We start from the raw sequence: 18,952 nt of genomic DNA on the forward strand, positions 1-18,952 counted from the left end.
ACATCACCCATAAAGATAGTAATTGAGTCCTTTGTGTACATCCTGGATTTTGTACATGTGTATGAGGATTTTGCATATCAGCCCTGCCTCAATTTAGAATAAGGGATAGTTTTTCCCTTCTGAATTTCGTAGAAGACTGATGGTGTACTAAAACCTTTCCTTGGTCCACATATTGACAATTAGGCTCATTTTTTTTTCCTTGTTCTCTGTGCCATTATCATCTAAATATTAGACAATAGGACAGAAAATTGCTGACATCTTAATCTTGGAAATAGAAACTTCATCAGGTTACAGTTCATTTTGATGGTCCCAAAGCAGAGAAAATGTAACTTCATCAGGAAAAAATGAGCTTCTTTGTAAGAGGATAATGTGCTTTTTGTTTCATGGTCAATATACAAATGCTCTGTAAGAAATATTTTAGGGGAATAGACAGATTGGCAGTCCACATACAATTAGCTTTCTGTGAGAATATAATTTATTTTATGGTTTCAAAAAGTGAAAATAGAAAGCAATCACTTTATTCATAAATCATGTAAGTATTGAGTATTTTTAATTTAAAATGTATTTTCCATTTTCAGTTCATTTTTCATTTGTGTCAACTATAACAGCATTATTTGGGACTCTCCATTAGTTTATTAGAGGGTTAGATGGGCCTGCTTATTTTTTTTTCTTTTAAATAACTTTCATTTTTATCTCATCTTTAGTACAATCTGAACAAAGCCTATGTCATTCAAAGATTTAACAGTATCAAAGATGTTCAAGTTATAGGCATTACTCTTAATTAATCTCATTGTCTTTTTTCATGTTAGCCTATGTATGAAATATCAAATGGCTAGACAGGATCACAAATAGTGATGTCCTGCAACAGAGTCATGACTCTCTGATATCAGCATTCATCATAAGGCATAGGGCTCAATAGACTGGACCAAAGAAATGCTTTGAAAATGAAATGAAGCAAAACCTTAAGTGAGATGGCATAACCGCAGACATTTTGAAGAGAGCAATGGACTCAGCTAAACCTGGTTTAAAGCAATTGGAAATGGAGTAAATGCTTTGGAACAGAGGCTTTGAAAATTTATGCCACCAATCAGGGAAAATGAAATGAAATGAAAAAGCAGAGGCCCAAAGGCTTTTAGGTAACAAAAGCACAGTGCCTACGTGAAAGTTTTAGGTGTATACTCATTTGCCTTAGCAACCAAACGCAGTGATTTAAAAAATGTCTGCTACCTCTTTTTATGGCTAGAGTTCATTTACCAAAAATGTTTAGCTCCTCAAGACAGGATCCATCTTTTTAGAGAATTCTAGGAGGTTCTGGGTTTTTTTTAGTTATGTGAGAGCATTGTAGGACAGTTTCAAATGAAGGACAAACATCTGAAAAATTTGCCCTTTTTTAACTAGTAGATACGGGAAAGTAGAAGCTATTTGCTGGGGCAATGATGCAAAGATTTGACTCAAGATTATTTTATTCTGTTCAGGGTTTAATTTGTGTTTGAACTTGGTGGAGCCAGCCCTGGCACATCTGCCTAGCATGGAATTTTTTTCATTATTATTATTATTATGGCTTGTATTAAGCGCTTACTATGTTCAAAGCACTGTTCTAAGCCCTGGGGCGGATACAAAGTGATCAGGTTGTCCCACGTGGGGCTCACAGTCTTCAACCCCATTTCACAGATGAGGGAACTGAGGCATAGAGAAGTGAAGTGACTTGCCCAAGATCACACAGCAGACATGGGGCCGGGCCAGGATTAGAACCCATGACCTCTGACTCCCAAGCCCGGGCTCTTTCCACTGAGCCATGCTGCTTCTCTTTTCAACATAGCCCTGGCTTCTCTTTTCCAACATGGCCCTGGCACCTCTGGTCCCAGTGTTATGCCAGAAGGAGGAGTGATGAAAGAGTACTTTCCCCTGCTCCTTCCTATACCCAGAGCACTGGACTGAACGCCTTACCTCCTTCCCTTCCCCATAGCACCTGTATATATGTATATATGTTTGTACGTATTTATTACTCTATTTATTTATTTATTTTACTTGTACATATCTATTCTATTTATTTTATTTTGTTAATATGTTTGGTTTTGTTGTCTGACTCCCCCTTCTAGACTGTGAGCCCACTGTTGGGTAGGAACTGTCTCTAGATGTTGCCAACTTGTACTTCCCAAGCCCTTAGTACAGTGCTCTGCACACAGTAAATGCTCAATAAATACGATTGATTGATTGATTGATTCTTCCCAACAAGGTCCACCATGCCTAAGGTGAAAGTACTGGGGAAAATGTCAGCATTGAGAGCCCCACCATTTCTCCTGAGACAAATTAAGCCCTGATTCTGAACCACTGTGAAGATACCTTTGAGGATATTGCTTAGTCTGTTTCAACCTTCCCTTGGCATATCCTCATATAATTTCCCCTTTCATCAGAGCAAAGCATGCCCTGTCACAATTTTAGGAAAGAGTAATCAATTCAGTCCCTGGCTTCAAGGCTTTGCTTTACGGGACAGAATTTCAGCGTATCTGAGCACCTGCCCTTTTCTCATTATCATCAAATTTTAATTGAGCACCCACAGGGTCATTTTTCCTCCAGAAGCTCATCACAGTTGAAAGAATGCTCCAGCTTTCATACTCAGCCTCAGAATTCAGAAGCATCACTTAATGGACTCTTCTTATCTTCTTCAGCACAATAAGGGAACAATTGATCTGAATTAAGAGTATAGGCATTGATTTTTGAAGAACCTGCCGGAACCATTGGGTGGGCTGAGAAAATATATTTCTTCTGCAAAAGGGACATTGGATGGAATTGGCTAATTATTTGCAATTTCCTTAAATGCTTCTCCGATTCTCAGTAAGGGAATTCAGCAATCAGTTGGTTTTTGAAACAATTATTTTGCATGCCACGCTTGCTTACTTAAAAAGAGTACTTGATTTTTCTATCTATAGATGGATAGATTAATTATATGATGTCTGTAAAGCACATTGAGTTTCTCAGGAGGAAAAGAGTTATATAAACACAACATGATGTTATGGGGATTTGTGAAGTGACATCCATGATAATGAGCCTGAAATGAATTCAGAAACACTGTCAGACTAAGGTTTGACATTCTTATTTACTGTACCATGAATGTTTATTCCAAAAACCAAAGCCCCCATACCAATCAATCAGTCAGTGGAACTTACTGAGCAATTCTTATTTGCAGTAGTAGGTATTAAGAGTGTGGGAGAAAACAATACAACAGAGTTGGTGGACATTTTTCCTTCCCACAAGGAGCTTAAGGATCTCCTTACCATTTCTTACTATTTTTCCTTTTTTAAAAATGATCAAAATCATTCTCCAGATTACCTATATAAGAGTAGTTGCATGTAATTTGAGGATTTAGGAAACATTTTCTATTTGAGATAAAATCCCAAGAAATACCAAAGTTGTTTAGGAAAAAAAATACATTTCTTAGATTATCTTAATATATTTGCAAATATGTTAAACATTGTTATCTGTAAAATGTCAATGCAGATGGAATCCATTAAAAAGTGAATGGCAGTCACATATTACTCTTAGTATTATAGGATCTGACAGTGTATTGGTGAAAATGCCTATCTATAGTTCACAGTAATCTACTTCCCATCAATGAGCATCTTTATTGCTACATACAAAAGTAGATATCTAAGAGTTGAAAGCAAGATGCTAACTCACTTCTTGGTGTATGAAGGCCACTGTTGGGCACTGATTGTGTATTTCATCTAGGAGAGCTAATCAGTCTATCAGTCAAAGGTATTTATTGAGTATTTTATACAGAGTACTTTACTAAGTGCTTGGGCTATTACAATAAAATAGACAAGATCTCTTCCCTTGAGGATTTTATAATTTAGCAGAATCTAGCTACTTACTCTCACGTACGAAAAATACTACCAACTGTGCTTTTCTATACTGGAAAAGGGTTTTTTGATACTTTGGCATTTTCAGTGGAAAGCAATCCCAAAAACAGTGGGTTAACAGTTTAGCAAAACGTGGTTAATGATCCCTTTTATATTAGCCAGGTCTCTTTGGGCCTGGCTATAAAGTTAATTTCTCTCTAAACAGTGTTACTGATCTTCAGTGAACCTGTGAGTTTGAGCTAACAATTGCTAAGAGGAATTTTTCTCTGAGGAGACCAGGGGTAGGACCTAAGAAACATCCATTCTAGCCAGGCAAAGCTAGGTGCTTAGCTAGGTGCTAAGCTTTCTAAAAAGAATAAGTTAACAGGAGTGCTGTAAGAACAGGAAGAAAACTGAGAAGGTGAAGAAAAATGTAATCTTGATCGATTATTCCATTATTGGATGAGAATGTCAGTATAATGCATTCATTCATTCATTCAATCGTATTTATTGAATGCTTACTGTGTCCAGAGCACTGTACTAAGCGTTTGGGAAGTACAAGTTGACAACATATAGAGACAGTCCCTACCCAACAATGGGCTCACAGTCTAGAAGGGGGAGACAGACAACAAAACGAAACATGTGGACAGGTGTCAAGTCGACAGAACAAATAGAATTAAAGCTAGATGCACATCATTAACAAAATAAATAGAATAGTAAATACATACAAGTAAAATAGAGTAATAAATCTGTACAAACATATATACAGGTGCTGTGAGGAGGGGAAGGAGGTAGGGCGGGGGGGGGGATAGGGAGGAAGAGAGGAAAAAGGGGACTCAGTCTGGGAAGGCCTCTTGGAGGAGGTGAGCTCCCAGTAGGGCTTTGAAGGGAGGAAGAGAGCTAGCTTGGCAGATGTGCATTGAAAACCAAGGGCAGCCCTGACTGTACAGTTAGGTTGTTAGAAGTCTGTTACCAGGTTTGTAGCCTATATATCAAAATCTCATTCCAAGAAACCCTGCTATTTTGTGTCACATTTTTATTACATAATATAATTATTGGATTTTTTTTTTCTGGAACCACAGAACAGCAGACTGAGAAAACACGCTTTTGAATTGAAAATGAATGACCTGACATATTTCGTGCTGGCAGCTGAAACAGAGATGGATATGGATGACTGGATTCACACACTGAACAAAATCCTGCAAATAAATCCTGAAGGGACCCTTCAGGAAAGGAAGAGTGCTGATCTCACAGATCTCAGGCTGGGTGAGAGCAGATGTACTGATGCCTCTTGTATTAAACAGAAACTCTCCATTTTGGTTCAGTTAGAGCCAGTAGCTCTGAGCACTCCTCATTCTGAAGAACCTGCCTCTGAGACTACCATTTCTGAAAATCAGCCCTAATTTTTACACCTTTCTGAGGCATAGGCCAGACACAGGTTTATTTTACAATTGTCTATCATGGTTTTGAGTCAGTGCTTCTGTGGGACATGGTGAGACTGCAATTATATTTCAAATTTCCCCCCTTCCTAAGTGGGTCTCAATCATTTACTAATACTTTATGCTTGATGATCCTAATTTAGACATAAATAACCACTTCTCCTTGGTTGATTTTTATTTAGGCTATAACAACTACCCGAAGATTATTATGTTTAGCTAATATGGATTGTACATCCTTCCGATGCTTCCTAAATCAGATTCTCACTGATGGAAGGTTATGTTTCACTGGCATTTCTTTGACATATCTGACATTAATCTGTAGTTATTAGCACCTTCCAGGAAACTGCTTAAAGTCAGTTTCAGTTAAAGAATGGATTTTAAGTAGTTATAAATGATTTCCTTTGTAATGCTAAGGCATCAAATCGGGTGTGTCAAGTGATCCTGTCAGTTGCTTGAAACAGCAATCCTATCAGAACGGCTTCATGTATTGACTAATTTACATCCAGGTTATGGTAACCATATTGCCCTATTCTTTCATTATAGTCTATCCAAAGCAGGCTCTAAAAAACCATGATTGGGTTGGAATGCCTGAATCTTTCAACGTGAATGAGATTTCACTCATTCTTCTGTTTCTTGGGCTGACTTCAGGGTACAGGTACTCCTTATATATTTAAGAACTGAAACAGCATGGCCTAAAAGATAGAGCAGCGGCCTGAGAGTCAGAGGACCTGGGTTTTAATCGCAGCTCTACCCCTTATCTGCTGGGTGGCCGTGGGCAAATCACTTAAATTCTCTGGGACTCAGTTACCTCATCTGTAAAATGGGGATTAAGACCGTGAACCTCCTGTGGAACATGGACTGTGTCCAACCTGAAAAACTTGTGTCTTCCTCCATGCTTAGTACAGTGCCTGGCACATGGTAAGCACTTTAACAAATGCCATTACAAAAAGAGAACGAGTAAGCTAATATGTCCTTATGAGATGAAATAAGATGAAATGAGATAAGGAAGGCCTGAGGAAAACAGTGACATTGAATTTTTTTAAAATTTGTGGCATTGTGTATGTTAAATAATTAACTTGTATTTTGTGTACCTTTCTAAGATGCTGTGGACATTTCTCTGAATTGTGAATGTACTCCAGAGGAAGCTGATTCTGCAGAGAACAGCATGCATCCTGATTTTACAAAAGTAATAAGCTTGATATTATAAAATACAAATGTGTCATAAAAGACTTCTCTAGTTTTTATGCAGATAGAAAGAATGAAAACATATTAATGCAAGATCTTTAATGGGAAACAAACACTAAACTATCACTACTGCTATATGGATAGCTGAAGTCACCTGTTCAAAAATTTATCTCTAACGTTTCAAAAAAATCTTCATGGTTAATGAAAATGTAATCGTAGGAAAAGGAGTTTAGTATCTCATGAATGGAGAAAATACTAGGTACCTGGTTGTTGGATGCAGAAAACTAACATGATTTTTACCGTAGTACATGTCTGAAACAGAAGAAACAGTCAAAGTGTCTCGGAACATGGAGAGGCTAAATTTATTCGCACTGGATCCAGAAATAGATGTAAGTTAAAACTTTCTTTCATTCTTAAATTGACAAATATCATTTATTGAGTGTCTACTGTAGTCTTAGTAACAGTAGTATTCATTCATTCAATCATATTTATTGAGTGCTTACTGTGTGTAGAGCACTGTACCAAGCGTAGTAGGAGTGAAAGTATTTATTGAACACCTTGTGTGTTCGATTTACTGTACTGTAAGCAGAACACTGTACTAAGTGCTTGGAAGAGTACAGTAGAGTCTAAAAATGACAATACTTGCCCTCAAGGAGTTTCCAACCTAGTGTGGGATACAGACCAAAAATAAGCAAAGATAGAAGGGAAAAGGGAATGGAAAAATGAGTAGGTAAATAAGTATGTACTTCAAAGTAGCGTACGCCATTCTCTCCGTTCAGAATTGATGTGTGTGTGGAGGTGGTGGAAAAGTCCTCAGGTGGTAGATGGGAGGCGGCAGGACTTGGGGAGAAAGTAAATTAATTGGGGAAGACTTCCTAGAGCAGATGGAATTTCAGAAGGCTTTGAGGACGGGGAGAACTGTGATCTGATAAATTGGAAGGAAGTCCCAGCAAGTGGTTGGAGGCAGGAGAGTCGAGAATGAGTCCCAGCAAGAAGGCAAGAATGAGAGGAATGAAGAGTAGTGATCTGGCTGTAGAGGAAGAAGAGCGTGGATAAGATTGAGAGCTGATAGAGTACTTTAAAGCCCCAAACCCTGAAATCACTGCTTTCCCTCCCAAGAACAGTTAATTATCCTCTCCACAGCATAAATGTACTTTAATTTCTGAGAATCCAAAATGCACAGCACACATTTTTCAAACTAAGCCAATGAACAAGAATAAGAAGTAGTATATCCGTATTTATGAAAGGATGGATGGGTGGGCCTTCGCTAAGCCCTACTTTCTTTTTCTCCTACTCCCTCTGCATTGCCCTGACTTGCTCCCTTAATTCATCTCCCCTCCCAGTCCTACAGCACTTATGTACATATCTGCAATGTATTTATTTATGTTAATATGTCTCCCTCTCTAGATTGTAAGCTTGTTGTGGACAGGGAGTGTTTCTGTGTATTGTTATATTGTACTCTCCCGAATGCTTAGTTATATGTCTGTACTCTCCCAAGCTCTTAGTATAGTGCTTTCCACTCAGTAAGCCTTCAATAAATATTATTGACTTGAATGAATGAATGATCTTTTTTCCTTACTGAAGAAGAACTCACTGCAGAACTCATATCCCTTCTCATTATACATGAACAATAATAATGGTATTTGTTAAGTATTGTATTAAGCAGTGGGGTCAGTTAAAAGAGGTCAATTAAAAGATAATCAGGTCAGACACAGTCCCTGCCCTACACTGGGCTCACAGTCTAAGAAGAAGGTAGAAGAGGTAGTTAATCCCCATTTTACAGATGAGGAAACTGTGGCCCAGAGAAGTTAATCACCTTGCCCAAGGTCAAAGAGCAGGCACGGGGCAAAGCCAGGATTGGAACTCAGGTCCTCCGACTCCCAGACCCACATGGATCTTCTTCATTTTTTCACTAAAACTAAACTGTCAGTCTTTATAATTGGTAGACGCAGTTTGAGGGCTGGAACAAATCAAATAAAGGTTCATTCATTCATTCAGTTGTGTTTATTGAGTGCTTACTGCACGCAAAACACTGTACGAGCACTTGGGAGAGTATAATTCAACAACAAACAGACACATTCCTGCCCACAACGAGCTCACAGTCTAGAGGGGGAGACAGATATTAAAATAAATAGATAAAATAAACAAATAGAGAAATGAATAAATTACAGATATGTACAGATATATATATATATATATATATATATATGTATATATATTCTGTGGGGATTCATTCATTCATTCAATCATATTTTTTGAGTGCTTACTGTGTGCAGAGCAATGTACTAAGCACTTGGAAAGTACAATTCAGCAATAAAGAGAGACAATCCCTGTCCACACTGGGCTTACAGTCTAGAAGAGGGAAGACAGACATCAAAACAAGTAAAACAGGTACCAATATAAATAAATAGAATGTAGCTATGTGCACATCAAAGCAAGTAAACGGGCATCAATATAAACAAATAGAATGATATATATCATATATGTACACACACACATATATGTGTGTGTGTGTGTACACATATTTACATTAAGTGCTGTTGGACCCGGGGCGGGGAAGAGCAAAACGGAGCGAGTCGAGGTGACACAGAATAGAGGGGAAGCTGAGGAAAAGGTTTAGTCTGGGATGGCCTTTTGGAGGAGGTGAGTCTTCAGTAGGGCTTTGGAGTGGGAAAGAATGATTGTATGGCAGATTTGAGGAGGGAGGGCATTCCAGGCCAGAGGTAGGACATGGGTCAGAAGTAAGCAGCACGACAGTAGAGACTGAGGCACAGTGAGGAAGGTTAGCACCAGAGGAGAGGAGTGTGTGGGCTAGGATGTAGGAGGAGAGAAGGGAGGTTAGGTAAGAAGGGGCAAGGTGATGGAGAGCTTTGAAGCCAATAGTGAGGAGTTTTTATTTCATACGGTGGTCAATAGGCAACCACTGGAGATTTTTGAGGAGGGAGGTGATATGCCCTGAACGTTTCTGTAGAAAGATAATCCGGGCACCGGAGTGAAGTATGGACTGAAGTGAGGAGAGGCAGTAAGTAGGTAGAGAGGTCAGATAGGAGGCTGATGCAGTAATCCAGTCAGGACAGGGTGTGTGATTGTACTATCGTAGTAGTGGTTTGCATGGAGAGGAAAGGGAGGATCTTGGTGATGTTGTGAAGGTGTGTCCGGCAGGATTTAGTGACAGATGGGAGGGAGGATGAATGAAGGAGCAAGTGAGAGTGGCACAGAAAGGAATGGGAGAAGAGGAAAGGAGGGCTTAGTCAGGGAAGGCTTCTCAGAGGAGATGTGCCTTCAATAAGGTTTTGAAGTGGGGGAGAGCAATTATCGGTCTGATAAGAGGAGGGAGGGTGTTCCAGGCCAGAGGTAGGATGTGGACGAGAGGTCAGTGGCCAGAAAGACGAGATCGAGGTACAGTGAAAAGGGTAGCATTAGAGGAACCAAGTGGGCTGGGTTAAAGTAGGAAAGTATAGAGGTGAGGTAGGAAAGGGCAAGGAGATTAAGTGCTTTAAAGCCAATGGTGAGGAGTTTTGTTTGTTATGGAGGTGGACGGGCAACCACTGGAGTTTCTTGAGGAGTGAGGAAACAGGTCTGAACATTTTGGAAAGAAAATGATTTGGGCAGCAAAATAGAGTATCCTATCCCGACTGGATTACTGCATCAGCCTCCTCTCTGATCTCCCATCCTTCTGTCCCTCCCCACTTCGATCTATATTTCACGCTGCTGCCCGGATCATCTTTGTCCAGAAACGCTCTGGGCATGTTACTCCCCTCCTCAAAAATCTCCAGTGGCTACCAATCAACCTATGCATCAGGCAAAAACTCCTCACTCTCAGCTTCAAGGCTCTCCATCACCTCGCCCCCTCCTACCTCACCTCCCTTCTTTCCTTCTACAGCCCAGCCCGCACCCTCCGATCCTCTGCCGCTAAGCTCCTCAATGTGCCTCGTTCTCGCCTGTCCCACCATCGACCCCCCGGCCCACATCCTCCCCCTGGCCTGGAACGCCCTCCCTCCGCACATCCACCAAGCTAGCTCTCTTCCTCCCTTCACAGCCCTGCTGAGAGCTCACCTCCTCCAGAAGGCCTTCCCAGACTGAGCCCCCTCCTTCCTCTCCCCCTCCTCCCCCAACCCCCCCCACCTTATCTCCTTCCCCTCCCCACAGCACCTGTATATATGTTTGTACAGATTTATTACTCGATTTATTTTACTTGTACATATTTACTATTCTATTTATTTTATTCTGTTAATATGCTTTGTTTTATTGTCTGTCTCCCCCTTCTAGACTGTGAGCCCACTGTTGGGTAGGGACCATCTCTATATGTTGCCAACTTGTACTTCCCAAGCGCTTAGTACAGTGCTCTGCACACAGTAAGCGCTCAATAAATATGATTGAATGAATGAATGAATGAATGAATGAATGAATGAATGAATGAATGAACTGGAGTGGGACGATACAGGGGGCAGGAAGGTCAGCAAGGAGGCTGATATAATATTTAGGGAGGGCTAGGATAAGTGCTTGCATTAAGGTTGGAACAAAGCACTTCTTTGCCTGTACCCATTCTTGCCAAAATAACCTACTCAACACTTTGTACTCCATATACATATGCTAAACATATACATGGTTATTATTTGATTTGCAAATTAAGCATTCACTTTGTTACTGAGGAAGGCGTGATTGATAAGACCATTTTCTTGCAAATCAGTTTTTCTGGTCTATCGAAGACTTGGTCTAGAAATAGTAAATCCCCGAAGTGTTTTGTAACCATGTTAGTACTGATGAGTTTGATGCAACATTTCCAAGGATACAATTATAATTGGCATAATTTCCAGGAATTGAATGAAGATGAAGGTATTTAAGATGCTACTGCAGATATTTCCACTCTACTTTATACCCCTAGTCCATTGCCCATAATAAACAATTGGATTTTATTTTCTATCAGGTTTACCTGTCTGTGTCAAATGGTGTTGCCTTTTCCATGAACCATAATAATGAGCCATTTTTGAGCAATAACACAAATGCCCAGTCAGCTTTCTAATGTTTAGAATAAACTATAAAATTTCTGTGATTCCTGTCACAAGCAAAATGAGTGAAATTGCACATGACAATTTCACTTCAGTGGGGCTTTTAACATTAAAAATAATCCTCAAATGTTGTTCTTTTCCAGGCTTTAAAACTTCAGAAAAGAGAGTTTTCAGGAAATGACTTGGTGATCAAACCATTTGAAGAAGAGGCTGCAAAACGAATCATGATTACATGTAAATCCCTCAATTTAAATCTTCAAGCCTGTGTGACTGAAAATGAAAATGACCCCGTAACCAATGTAAGTTTGGCTTTCTCTTGTTGCATAACACACTGCCAAATTAGGGATATTTTCACTTCTCATTTTTCTCCACTATTTCCAGGTCTGCCAAGCTGTAAGAGTGTGATTCACTGAAATTTTGTCAGCCCTGGAATCTTTATCCTCTTTTGGGCCTTTGCCTTATCCCTGTGCAGTCCCCTTTTCAAATGCTGGCTTTCTGTTGAATCTCAGATGCCAGACTGTCTTCTTAAAACACTCCCTAGGATGCCAGGGGAATTGTTATCACCTAAAGAAATTGGTTTCCCATCCCCAAAAGTATATTTTCCTTTAGTTTCTTCTTGTAGTCAATGTGCGGTTCATAATTTAAAGAGAAGCCCCTTTTTTGGTGAGCCAAACTTCCCTGGCATGCACATGGAGTTTGCAAAGGAAAGGGATTGCAGGCTTCAGAGGCTAATTACCCTGTTCATTTGATTAGCTCCAGGATCCTCATTTTCTGACAGGCTGAAAAATTGAGGTCTGGATGAATGTTGCTAAGTAGTTTCAGCTCATTAGGGTCCTGTACTCATATCTCCTAGAGTTTTTCAAAATACCCAGTGAGTATGGGGAGAGGATCATAGTCAAACTCTCTTGGAATTCTGGACCATCATGGGAGATGATCTTTGCTTGGTAATTCAGGGTATGGTGAATTGAGAATAGAAACTAGAGAAGCAGAAAAAGATTCATTGCTCTTTTACTGCAGAATGATGGGAGAGTATTATTTGATTTGTTGAAGTTTTCCCGGTAAAATGAGCACAATTTTGGCCTAAATAAAGCTACCTTCTAATGGACTGTTCTTGTCAGTTCATGTAGAAACTGAATCAAAAACTGCCAAGAGTTCTACTTCTTTTTTCTTGGTCTAAGGCGTCTATGGCTTCTTTTCCATGACCTCCTTCAGGGGCTGATAACATGGGAACAGACCTAATGTTTCTTAATAGCCCTGTTGGTATCTAAAACAGCAACTCACATTAAGAGTATTTGATATTGTTTCTGTTCTTGTTTGGGGGCTGGGGGAGGGAAAGAGAGAGGGAGGGAGAGACAGAGAGAGAGAAAAAAAACCCATAAGCTTTGAGTTGATAGGATACCAGAATTCAACTCTGGGATCAATTCTTAACTCCATTCATTTTTCTTTGGATGATCTAGAATGGAGTATGACTGGGTTTCATGCGTTGCTATTTTGCTGAAGTATCAATTTCTAATTTTATCTTTAGATTGAACCTTTCTTTGTGAGTCTGGCCCTTTTTGATACCAAGGACTGTAGAAAGATTTCTGCAGATTTTCATGTGGATCTCAACCACACCCTTGTTAGGCAGATGGTTTCAGGGACTTCAGTTACCTTGGAAAATGGAAACATCGACTCCGGCAGCCCGAAGCACTCGGAAGAACCTCGGGTGAAGGGATTTCCAGAACAATGGCTGAAATATCCAAAGCAGGTCAGTACTTGGTTTATGAAACTGTCTGAAAGCATTGTCTCCAACAAGTATTTATCACGCCCCCATTTTTTGAGCATCCAACAGATAGAAGAACTATGGGAAGTAGCATGGCCTAGAGGAAAGAGCACAGGCCCGGGAGTCATAGGACCTGAGTTACCTCATCTGTAAAATAGGGGTTGAGGCTGTGAGTCCAATGTGAGACAGGGACTGTGTCCAATGCAATTTGCCTGTTTCTTCCCGAGCTCTTAATACAGTGCCTGACACACAGTAAGCACTTAACAAATACTACAATAATAAATATTATTATTCTAATCCTGACTTGCCTGCAGAGTGACCCTGGGCAAGTTACTTAACTTCTTTATCCCTTGCCTATGTGTCCAGGTCATTGCTCCTATTGAACAATACCTGATGCCCCTTCTTTGATGAGGCTGTTAGTGATCATCATTAATATGGCTAATTGTATTTTGGCCCAGGATAGGCACCGTCTCCAGCCTCACCTTTGTTAGTTCCAGCCAGGTCAGTTTTCTGGCAGTCTAGCATGTTGGAGGGATCACGGGGAAGAGAGAAGAGGACTGTTTCCAATCTGATTTGCTTGTATCCACCCCAGTGCTTAATACAGTGCCTGATACACAGTAAGTGCTTAGCAAATACCACAGTTATTATTTTTATTATGTGAAGGAGTGATGTCCCATGTCTGCTTCACTCCTGCAAGCCTGGGAGCTCTCTCCCTTCTCTGACTACAGCGAGTGGAGGAAAGGGGTTCCACTGTGGGAGGGGGAATGAATGGAGTGGGGAAGCATACTCCAACCAGTTGTGTTTTAGGAATTGATTAGTTATAATAACCATGGTATTTGTTAAGTGCTTACTATGTGTCAAGCACTGTTCTAAACTCTGGATTAGGTACAAGCTAATCACGTTGAACATGGTCCCCGTTCCACATGAGGCTCACGTTCTTAATCTCCATTTTAGAGATGAGGTAACTAAGGTGCATAGAAATTAAGTGACTTTCCCAAGATCACACAGCAGACAAGTGGAGGAGCTGGAGTTAGAACCTTCTGAGTCCCGGGCCCGTGCTCTAACCAGTAGGCCATACTGCTTTCCATTCTTTGGTCGGGGCAGGCGATGGCAGGTGGTGGCAGTTGTGGGCAAGATTTGGGGTGCTTGGGGGTTTCTTCCTAGCCTGGGACTCCTGGACTTCAGTTCCAAGAGCCCCTACATTAATTCAGCCCTGCTAGGGAGACAGATGCAAGGAAGGAGGAGTACAGAAAGGTCCCTGGAATAACCTCTCTTCTGCCTTTGTCTCTGTCCAGTTTCGGGACACATTAGTGACTCAAAATACCCATTTTGAGTTCTGGATAAAATGGATAAAACTATTGGTTGTATTCAGCCTCCATCCCAGATCACCTGTTGCAATCAAATCAAGCAGCAGTTGTTGACTGCAGAATAGAAATAGAGCCAGGAGTATGCAGTTGTACATTTTAAACTTAAGCAATTCATCGGTGTTCTTCAGACTCTGTGGAAATTTAGAGCCATTTCAGCATTGATGGCAAATGCCATTAAATGTTCAACATTTTGGAAATAAGGATTTCTTTCACCTTTGAGATTAATTCATGATTTCTTATTCCAGAACTCATTGTTTCAGTCTTCTGTGATTCGAGGAGGTTCATTTTACTACGTCAATCTGAAATTTATCTTCATCCTTTTGTCATATATCGTTCTATCACTCACCTAGAAAAACTCATTGTTTCAGTCTTCTGTGATTCTTGGAGGTTCATTTTACTACGTCAATCCGAAATTTATCTTCATCCTTTTGTCATATATCGTTCTATCACTCACCTAGAAAGATGACTAGGGATGATAAAAAGTGTTTATAAAACATTTGTGTTTCCATTCCCTCTAGTAGATAACCTGATATGAGCAATTTTTGAAGCACAAATCACTTGACATTTTCAGAGCTACCATTTAGACCATTATTTCTTAATGTCACAGTGCTTGTTAGTGACTTACCTCCCCTTGTCTTTGTTCACAGGCTGTTTTCTCTGTAAGTAACCCACATACTGAAATCGTTTTGGTGGCCAAAATAGAAAAGGTGCTCATGGGAAATATTGCAAGTGGTGCTGAAGCTTATATTAAGAATCCAGACTCCAATAAGGTACAGTTCCTTATAATTTCTTTAATTAGGTTTTTAAAAGCTGCACTGATAAAATGCCAGTTTCTGAGAGATGGAAATCTAGGGAAGATCACTCTGACTTGAGGAGTTTCAGAGTACAGACTGGGAGGAGATCTGAGCCTCCTTTCACCCTATCATTGATGTTGTTCTAATTCATTCATTCCACCATATTTATTGAGCGATTACTGTGTGCAGAGCACAATACTAAGCGCTTGGGAGAATACAACAGTAAACAGATACATTCCCTGCCCACAACGAGTTTACAGTCTAGAAGACGAGCTTACGCTCTATAGTTTACAGTCCTAATGAGGTCTCTCCCACTACGTCTCCCCTTCCAACCAAAGTTCTGGTGAAGCAGAACGGGTAGTTACTGCTCTTCCCTACTTCCACAGCTTTTACCTTCCCTGTATCTGCTGCCATTATTGGTCATAGAAGTTCGAAGCCATAGAGAAATAAATATCCTAGGCTGAGCCATCTTCCCCACTAGGGTCCCAAGATACATCCATACCCTGTGGACCAATAGAGTTTACATAATTAGAAACACACCCAGCACACTGTCACACAAATGGAAACAGTAATGACTGGATTTGAAATGACATTTACATTTGCCATTTCAGACCAATGGTTTAATGATTTTGATAGTCCCTTTAGCGCAAATTATAGTAGCAAAACTAAATACCATATTTTAAAAATCAAGACTAAAAATCTGGGAAGGCTTCCCTTTTAACATTTTTAAAAGGTTCTTTTCAATAATTAATAATATATAAATACTAGGAGATGAAAAGGGGCATCACCCCTGGGAACTGGCTCTGAGGGGGCCAAGTTAACAGCTAAAAACTTTGGGGGCTGGGTGTAATCCACAGCACCTCTTAGGCCTGGGTAGGAACCATGAGTAAACCAAGATGATGGTTCCACTTTTTGCCCCCGGCTGGCAGATTGCCCTCACTCTGGATCCCTAGTCTTGGCTGGTCCAACCAGGCTGCTTGGTGGGGGGCTCTAAGGGATGAGTCAGTAACCCCAGAAGAAAGATGGAGGGTTTTCTTACCACCCAAGAGGGTCATCTCACCACCCGACCTGTCCCTGAAGCTTGGAAGAATCTTTGGGGGAAATGTAGGAGCCAGCTCTGATGGTGAGCTAAAGTGACTCCAGTGGCTCATCACTTCCAGTGGCTTTCAGGGTCCAGTTAATATATCTTGGCCCCTCCCTGGGCTCCAGAATTGATTGAAGATTTTTTGCACCCTCTGCATGCTTGGTCAGGAGCCATCCTGTCCCCCAAAGGTTTCCAGACTATCCAAGACTTTCTACAATCCTTCCAAACTCTAGATCCAACTAGACTTGTACTTCTGCTTGGTATTGGCACATCCACTTCTAGAAATTTCTCCCCCTGGAAGTCCCAGCTTTTCCAAGCTCCTCCCAACATTGGTCACTTGCATAGGTGGAAACTTGGCATCTCTGATAAAGATCAGACCTTTTGAACTGAACAATGTACAACTTATTTGAAAAGAAATAATGAATGATGAATGTCTTTTCCTCTCTTCAGTGTGCCCAGAAAATATTAAAAATGAACAGACAGTTCTGCAGCAAACTGGGGAAATACCGGATGCCATTTGCTTGGGCCGTGAGGTACGATGATCATTTTTATTTCACAGTTTCACCCGACACCTTACAGCCACATTCTGCTAAAAATTTTGAAGCCACTCACAAAATTTTACTGTTGTTTTCCACTTATAAAAATAAAAGGATGCTATTGGGATGATCTTGTGTGAATAGTTGGAGCTCCTCAGAGAAAAGTCCTATTGAGATAACTTAGAATGCAAGTTCTTCGAAGTCAGGCAATGCCATGGAAACATTTTGCACAGGGGATTCAGTTTTTAATATCATCTTATTCTCTTGTGTGTTAGAACCCCAATTTTCTCTCCTATTTTTCAAAGTATTATGATTTATAACCCCCATGTGCATTTGATAGCAGAAAATATTATTATGCCCCTTTCCCCAGAGAAGTGAAGTGATGTGAGAGAACTGAGAGCTGCACATTTTCTAGTCATTACACATCGGCTGAGTCTGCTTGGGACCAGACATATTTTTTGAAAATTCCAGTTTTGGCAGGAATCTGCACATGGCAATCCAAACTTTTACTCCAAGCTAACATTAGCAGGGCTCCCTCGTAAACAGAAGAGACCAGTGTGCTCAGAGTCACATACCACCAGCCTCATACAAGAGCCTTCTCCAAGATCCCTGATAACTGCACATTTGCCTGATGAATAGCATTCCGGAAATTTCCGGCCCAATCCTGCCCTGCCCCCTCCAGGGCACTTTGGGACCTTTCCCACGGTCTGATTGGGCAGACCCCTAGACCAGCATCCCTGGTTTCCCAGACCAATCGGGAACCGGCACAAAGATATAACCCTACTGAGAAAAAATTATATCCTCTCAAACTCGTTCCTTGTTGAATTGCAACAACAAAAAGACCAATTGCAAACCTACTGTAAAGAACACCGCCCTCCTTCCTGCTCACAAGCCTCTAACCTCAGCATTATCCTCAACTCATCTCTCTTTCAGCCTGCATATTCAGTCTGTCAGCAAATCCTGTCAGTTCTATCTTCATCACATCTCTAGTATCTGTCTTTTCTTCTCCAACCAAACTGCTATCTTGCTGATCCAATCACATATCTCATTTTTAGACTGTGAGTCCGTTGTTGGGTAGGGACCGTTTCTATATGTTGCCAACTTGTACTTCCCAAGTGCTTAGTACGGTGCTCTGCACACAGTAAGCGATTGAATGAATGAATCTCACCTTGACTACAGTATCAGCCTTCTCCCTGGCATTCCTCTTACCAGTCTCTCCCCTCTCCAGTCCACAGGTCACTCTGCTGCCCAATTCATTTTCTATAAAAGTTCAGCCCACATCTCCCCACTCCTCAAAAAACTCCAATGTTGCCCATCCACCTCTGCGTCAAACAGAAACTCTTTGCCATTGACATTTAGGAGTCAGCTCTTTCCTGCTTCTTTATTTCACTAATGTACTCCAACCCAACCCTCAAACTTCACTACTTCACTAATCGACATCAAACTTCGTTCCTCTAACACTAGCCTGCTTACCATACCTCAGTCTCATCTGTCTCACCACAGACCCCTGGTCCATATCCTCCCTCTGGCCCGGAACTCCCTCCTCCTTCATATCCAACAGACCTCACTCTCCCCAAATTCAAAAGCCCTATTAAAATCATATCTCCTCCAATAGGCCTTCCCTGTCAAAGCCCTCATTTCCCCTACTTGTCCTCCCTTCTGCATCACCTATGCCTTGGTCTTTACCCTTTAAGTATTTGATATTCAACCCACCTTTAACACCACAGCACTTATGTACATATCCTTACACTCTACCATTTCCCCTAGTTCTAATTCATTTTAATGTCTGTCTCCCTTTCTAGACTGGAGGCCCCTTGTAGACAACGATTGTGTCTACCAAGTCTTATTGTAGTCTCCCAAGCACTTAGTAGGCAGGGTGTTCTACACAGAGTAAGGGCTTAAGAAATTCCATTGATTGATTGATTGATTGATTGAGA

The 18,952-nt window shown here is 40.8% G+C and overlaps 1 protein-coding gene across 7 annotated transcripts in view; it reads left to right on the top strand.

Moving 5' to 3' along the window:
* Positions 1-18,952, top strand: part of DOCK10 (dedicator of cytokinesis 10) — a 247,672-nt gene that overhangs the window by 135,108 nt on the left and 93,612 nt on the right. For all 7 annotated transcript variants that reach the window (XM_038748917.1, XM_038748915.1, XM_038748916.1 and 4 more), the window contains exons 8-14: positions 4,922-5,105; positions 6,379-6,464; positions 6,769-6,852; positions 11,616-11,771; positions 12,998-13,219; positions 15,249-15,371; positions 16,930-17,012. In XM_038748917.1, coding sequence (XP_038604845.1) covers positions 4,922-5,105; positions 6,379-6,464; positions 6,769-6,852; positions 11,616-11,771; positions 12,998-13,219; positions 15,249-15,371; positions 16,930-17,012 — 938 coding nt within the window. The remainder of the gene's footprint in view (positions 1-4,921; positions 5,106-6,378; positions 6,465-6,768; positions 6,853-11,615; positions 11,772-12,997; positions 13,220-15,248; positions 15,372-16,929; positions 17,013-18,952) is intronic.

Source organism: Tachyglossus aculeatus, chromosome 7, assembly GCF_015852505.1.
Source record: "Tachyglossus aculeatus isolate mTacAcu1 chromosome 7, mTacAcu1.pri, whole genome shotgun sequence".
Taxonomy (NCBI): Eukaryota; Metazoa; Chordata; class Mammalia; order Monotremata; family Tachyglossidae; genus Tachyglossus; species Tachyglossus aculeatus.